Below are 6,609 nucleotides of genomic sequence, written 5' to 3' on the forward strand. Positions count from 1 at the left end.
TGTAATTCGTTTGATATCATCAAAGTGATACGATGGCACACGTTTCCTGCCACATATTCATAATATTTCGCGTGGCTTTGTTTCGCGAATTCTCAATCTCTGATCTGTCTTTCTAAATCTTTGTGTAAATCATTAATTTAAGAAGATATTTCTTTTCTATTTGTACGACTTTTCTATTTGTATAATTTGTGGAACAAATTTTTTTATAGGAAAATATAAATTACAAGGAATATATAAATATAAAGAATTCTTTTATATAATGGCAGAGGTTATTAAAGTGTTCCTGTATAGAAAAATATAAAATATAAAAAGCGTATAAAAATATGTGAAAGATATTTTTTTATAAAATTTACAAAGTTTTTTCTTTTCTAGAATGACAGAGGTGATCAGAATTCAACGTTCGCTGTAGATGAAACGGATAAAAAATCGTACGAGGAGTCGAGATGTGTGAAAATCACAAAAGAAATTAAGGGAAGAAGCAAATGGAACAACGAAATTGAATTCTTGATGTCCTGCATCGCGATATCGATCGGTTTTGGCAATATTTGGAGGTTTCCTTTCACTGCCTATGAAAATGGCGGTGGAGTGTTTCTAATACCTTACATCATCGTCCTTTTCCTCGTTGGTAAACCGTTTTATTACATGGAGATTATCCTGGGACAATTTTCCTCGTCCTCGTCAATTAACGTCTGGAACGTATCCCCGGGATTTAGTGGTAATTAAATAATTTTATCGTTCATAATGTGGTAATTAAATAATTTTATCGTTCATAATTATTAATTTGCGGTTGTTTGAGAAATGAGAGAGTTTGAAGATTCGAATTTATATAAATTCTAAGATGAGGATATTAAAAATTTCATCAGGAATTGGATGGTCCCAATTCTACTGCAACACTGCCCTGATGACGTATTACAGTTCATTAATGGCTCTGACGCTTTTCTTTCTTATCGCCTCGTTCTCGGCTGAATTGCCTTGGGCAAAATGTAGAGAAGAATGGTTGGATTATTGCATCGATTCCAGTCAGCAGATCGATAATAACACGACCAATATTACCTCGTTTGTGCAATTGTTGAATGAGAAAGAGCGCAGAAGTTCGGCTGAGCTATACTTTTTGTAAGTTCGTTACTCGAAAAGATTATAAACTATAAAAAAAATCGTAAATCTACGATACAATTTTTTTTAAGAAATTAAAAAATACTTAAATAACGTATTACAAATATTTTTCGATCGTTTTATTTTTAATTCTAATTCTGGACTTAAATATATTCACCATTTTATTTATGATATTAAATAAATTATAGAAATAATATGTATCTCACGTGCTAAATGTTACACGAATTCAAAAGTTCGATTTTATTTTATTACACGCGTAAGAAGATGATCTAAAAGAAATTTCTTTCCATCAAAAAGTGAATTAAAAAATTGAATCGATGAATAAATAACGTGCAGAAAAGTGGTGCTTCAAGAGAAAGACAGTATAGACGATGGAATCGGATTGCCAAGTTGGAAATTAACGCTTTGCCTTCTGGTCAGTTGGATCTCCGTCATCCTGATCACGTCCCAAGGTGTGAAAAGTTCGGGTAAAGCTTCCTACTTCCTCGCAATTTTCCCATATATCATCCTATTCAGCCTTCTGATCAGAGCAGTGACTCTGGATGGTGCTGTGACCGGAATACTGTTCTTCGTCACTCCGAAATGGTCGAAACTTTTCGAGTCAAGTGTTTGGTACGCGGCCGTCACACAATGCTTCTTCTCTCTTTCCGTTTGTTTCGGCCCTATTCTCACGTACTCGTCCCACAATGACTTCAAACATAATTTATACAGGTGGGTATAAGAAAAATATTGTTGATAGAAAATCAATAATAAAGTTAAATCGTCGATAAAAAAAAGGAAAAGGAAACGAAACGAAATTTTTCCATTGAATTTTTACGTTCACTCCTATAAATGGGATTTTTCGTGTTTCAGAGATGTGCTTATCGTAACTACTCTCGACACGTTGACGAGTTTCGTAGCAGGTTGCACGATATTTGGAATTCTGGGGAACCTGGCGCACAAAATGGGCCTCGAGGATATCAGTAAAGTGGTGAAATCTGGAGTTGGCTTGGCATTCATCTCTTATCCGGACGCCATAGCGAAATTCAACATTGTGCCCCAAGTAAATAAATGTGAACGATGGTAAATTTTGGAAATATAGAGAGAAATTGTAGAAAGAAATTTAATCTCTTGTTAGCTATTCGCAGTGCTCTTTTTCGTGATGATGTTCGTTCTCGGCTTGGGAAGTATCGTAGGAATGGTCTCTGGACTTGCGCATTCTTTGAAGGAAAAGCTTCCAAATGTGCAGATGTGGAAAATCGTTCTCTGCATCTGTTCAATATCGTTTGCAGTCAGTACGATCTACACCACTCCTGTACGTATAATTTACAAATTTAAATAACTATCATTATTAAACGTTAATTAATAAATGTACTTGTACATTACAGGGTGGGCAATTTTTATTGAGCTTGGTCGATTATTACGGCACATCGTTCGTAGTGTTCTTCCTGGCCTCTTTCGAAATCACCGCCATTATGTGGGTATACGGTTTGTATTCTTGTTTATTTTATTATATATATTCTTTTTTTTTTCTAAAATTAATTGTTACTTTTATTTACATCTTAAATCATAATAAATCATAATAGTCTAAAATTAAAGTAAACGTTCTATTATATTTTTACAAACAGGTATAGAAAATTTCTTAAACGACGTGGAATTCATGCTGGGTAGGAAAACAGGCAGCTATTGGAGAATTTGTTGGTTTCTTGTCACGCCTTTGATTTTGTTATTTATTTTCTTTTATACATTTGCTACCCTACAACCATTGACTTACGGAGAAAAAGAATATCCGATTTCAGCCCATACGGCTGGCATAGTCATATCTTGCTTAGGAATTTTTCAAATACCTTTTTGGATGATCGTGAAATTGTTAAAAAACAGAAATTTGCCATTATCCAAGGTATATAATTTATATTTTTATTCCTTCTTTTAATCGATTAATATTCATATCGTTTAATTTTTTATTATTTAATAATATTTCATAACAATATTCGATAATACTCGTTGAAACAATTTTCACTTCAGTTTGATTTCTTTTTCATAGAATATAAGAAAATGTTTTCTGCCAACCTCGCAATGGGGGCCAAAGGATACAGAGCTCAGAAAGGATTGGCTTCGGTTCAAAGAGGAGAAAGAGAAGCAGAGAAGTCTCAGAAAGAAGCCAAGATGGGTTCAATTGGTACACATTTTGATTAATAAAAAGGAGATAAAGGAATAGAGACTGATAAAGAGACACTTTTGATATATCAGTGATATATACAATGTAGAAAATAAATTTCACTTTTTCTGTGATACATTATACTATATATCGCTACTTGCTTCGATCTTTATTTTAGATTTGAGAATTATTGAAGCAAGATAAGAGCTTAATATTTAATTACAAAGTCTTAATATTTATAATACTACCTTGCCTATAATAGTGTCATTGATCTCTCGACGATATGATCGAACAAAAACGAAAAAACAAATTTCGAATGGGAATTCAAAATCCTTGATTCATTTCGTTAATACTGTAATTTTTATTTAATCCTCTCCAATCAACAATGCGATAATTCTCGACCTCTTCTTATTCAGACTCATCCTCGCCATCCTCTTCGAATCTTTGAACTCTTTCCATTCTTTGTACTTTATCGGATCTTTGGGTCCCCAATCGGAACTAGACTTAAAAATCTACGACAAGAAAAGAGAAATAAAAATATTTTATTTTTCTAATTCCACTTTTTTTATACTTACATCCAAACAAGATTTTCCTTCGCTCTGTTTTAATTTGTTGACGATCATCCAGATGGGAAGTTGGATCACTCCCAATCCCAAAAGCATCCAACCAGACACTGAAACGTAATATAACTTTTTTTTTAAAAAATTATATTATTCTTCTTGAAGAATTTTGATAGAAATTTCCAAGCTTTTATGAGAAAAATCATGCAGATTTTTAACAATTATTTATTTTTAGATTATTCTTTTATCCTTATTGAATAATTTTTCATTTTTTTCTTTTTTTTTTTTTTGAAATAGAATAGATAATTTCTGTTTATTCGAACGTGTAGAATTAATCGTACCGTAGGCAGAAGTTGGATAGTATTCTCCATTGTACTTGATAGGAGTAAGATCAATGAGAAAGTAAATGAGGATCGAGAAAAGTGTCAATGGGGTTAAGAAGCACCAGCAGAATCTCCAGTAAATCGAAGGTCTGCTGCCCACCATGAATTCAGTATCGTCCAAAAAATTATCGATTCCTACGGAGATATTAAAAATAAAATTAATTTCATGATCATTCGAAAAAATTGGCGCGATTAAAAAATAAAAATTTACCGTATATCCAAGAAATTGCGATAACCTCAAAGGAAGCCAGAAACACTATGATGAACGTTCCTCCAAAATAATCCACCAAGTTCAAGATGTATTGTCCACCCTGAAAAATTTAGAAGAAAAAGAAAAAAATTAACAGAAATTATAATATGCATAATATTTTTTTTTTTCAACGAATTATTCGAACAACGAAACGCTTACTCTCGTGCAATAAACGATCCCAATCAGGAAACCAGCGCAAGAAACGCCACCAGCAACTTTCCAATCTTGGAAACTGGGGAACCTATCCTTGATGACACTGCTAATGACCGCGGTGAAGGCCACAGTGGTGCCGATTCCCAGGACGAACAGCATGAGGAAGAACAGGACGGCGAATAATTGAGGAACAACGGTGAATTTAGCTAACGCTTCCGGATAAGAGATGAAAGCTAACCCTGTACCGGCACGAACCACCGTTGAGATGTCGTTTCTACCAGTTTCGTGGGCTAGATTGCCCAGAATCCCAAAAATTGTCGTTCCTGCTATTAAACTCGTGATTAGATCCATGGTTGTCACTAACGTGCAATCCCTGCAACAATTTGTTAAGATATTTTTTCCAGATATTTAATTTATACAAGAGATCTATATCTCAGCGAATAAATTAATTTTATTTATTTGTAATAAAATTTGCAGACAAATTCCTCGATCTTTCTTGCAACATGAAATATTCGAAGAAAAAAAATTGTTGATGCTGTTCGAGAATTTTAATTTAATCGTTTTAAAAAAATCAGGATAGTGAAACATAAATTTAATTAGAAGGTATAAAGATTACCTCAATACGTTGTGGTCGAAACGATTGTATGAGGAATACATGATAACAGCGCCGAAACAAACTCCAAGAGAGAAGAAGGATTGAGTGACAGCCGCGTACCAAACCGATGGATCGAAGATCTTCTCCCAAGTTGGTTTGAAAAGGAATATTATACCGTCCCCGGCTCCCTCCAGCGTCACTGCCCGGATTAAAAGAGCTATCATGATCGCGTATGGAAACAAAGCAAGGAAATAGGCCGCTTTCCCGCTGCTCTTCACGCCTTTGCTAAGCACTATGAAAATGAACACCCAACTGGCGAACAATGCGAGGACCAATTTCCACGATGGATCCCCTAATCCTTCGTGTATTCCAGCCTCGTTGAGCACCACTTTGCTGAGTGGGGAGAAAAATAACAAAGAGAATTTTTTTTCGACTTACTTACTTTGATATTAAATAATGGAATGAAAAATTAATTTATACTTAAAATTTATTATACTTGCCGGAAGTACAAATCGGCCGAGCTACTTTTGTTAACATTTCTCGCTTCGTTGTTGCCCGAACTGCTGTCGAAACAGATGTTTTTCCATTCTTCCCAGCAAAACGCCCATGGAAGAACCGATTGAAAGCTAGCCAACAGATAAAATATCGCCAACGCCATCAGGGAGCAATAATAAGTGACCACCGAGAAAACGGAAACGGTCACGCCGTACCCAATGCCTGAAACAATGGGAGGGGAAAATTAAAATTTTCAACTTTTCCATATTGTTGTCGGACAAAAGTAGGATAAAGAAGAATTGCATATCTTTTCCGTGTCTCCATCTTCGATATATCGGTTTAAAAGGTGTATTATGTATTGAAATTGTTATTTTATTTAGGCCATCTTGCATTATATGTATTATAGATAGAATCGTAATAATTGAAATACCTCTGAAGGCGGGTGAGATGGACCAAACCTGTATGCAAGATCTGCTGCTAAATTGTCCTAATATCATCTCCATGTAATAAATCGGTTTTCCAATAATGAACAGTACGATAATGTATGGCACCAGGAATGCACCACCGCCATTTTCGTAGGCAGTGTAAGGAAATCTCCATATATTTCCAAGACCGACCGAAAATGCCACGCAAGACATTAGAAACTCTAGTTTACCATCCCATTGAGCTCTCTTTAACGGTTTCTCCTCGATGACAATCGTTGACTGTGAAAAATGAAAGAATAATAATAATTAAACTTTTCTGACGATAGAAATAAATAATAAGACCTCAAAGCTTAGATGTTGATGAATAATAATAATTATAATTAAATATTCTTATCAAAAAGTGAAAACTGAACGATATATTTTTCTAAAAATATTATTGGAATATTTTAAAGAATATTAATATCTTTACGTATTGTCAAAAAAAAAAAAAAAAAAAAA

General features: G+C 34.1%; 2 protein-coding genes across 3 annotated transcripts in view; one reads left to right on the plus strand and one right to left on the minus strand.

Moving 5' to 3' along the window:
- LOC102677931 (sodium-dependent nutrient amino acid transporter 1-like) lies at positions 1-3,639 on the plus strand. The gene is made up of 9 exons (XM_006616611.2): positions 1-268; positions 373-715; positions 864-1,113; positions 1,450-1,824; positions 1,966-2,155; positions 2,231-2,407; positions 2,481-2,580; positions 2,721-2,992; positions 3,137-3,639. The coding sequence occupies exons 1-9, from the start codon at positions 260-262 to the stop codon at positions 3,308-3,310; spliced, it is 1,890 nt and encodes a 629-aa protein (XP_006616674.1). The 5' UTR covers positions 1-259; the 3' UTR covers positions 3,311-3,639.
- The window catches only part of LOC102677801 (sodium-dependent nutrient amino acid transporter 1-like), a 4,420-nt gene continuing 1,233 nt past the window's right edge, over positions 3,423-6,609 (minus strand). Inside the window, exons 3-10 of one of the 2 annotated variants that reach the window (XM_006616610.2) lie at positions 6,117-6,403; positions 5,692-5,908; positions 5,213-5,584; positions 4,603-4,969; positions 4,405-4,504; positions 4,152-4,328; positions 3,826-3,923; positions 3,423-3,762 (exon numbers count right to left, since the gene is read on the minus strand). In XM_006616610.2, the coding sequence (XP_006616673.1) occupies positions 3,616-3,762; positions 3,826-3,923; positions 4,152-4,328; positions 4,405-4,504; positions 4,603-4,969; positions 5,213-5,584; positions 5,692-5,908; positions 6,117-6,324 (1,686 nt within the window). In that variant the 5' untranslated portion in view covers positions 6,325-6,403 and the 3' untranslated portion in view covers positions 3,423-3,615. Of the gene's footprint in view, positions 3,763-3,825; positions 3,924-4,151; positions 4,329-4,404; positions 4,505-4,602; positions 4,970-5,212; positions 5,585-5,691; positions 5,909-6,116; positions 6,404-6,609 lie in introns of those variants that run through there. The other variant, XM_031510892.1, reaches the window with a different exon arrangement.

Source organism: Apis dorsata, unplaced genomic scaffold (assembly GCF_000469605.1).
Source record: "Apis dorsata unplaced genomic scaffold, Apis dorsata 1.3 scaffold_269, whole genome shotgun sequence".
Lineage (NCBI taxonomy): Eukaryota > Metazoa > Arthropoda > Insecta > Hymenoptera > Apidae > Apis > Apis dorsata.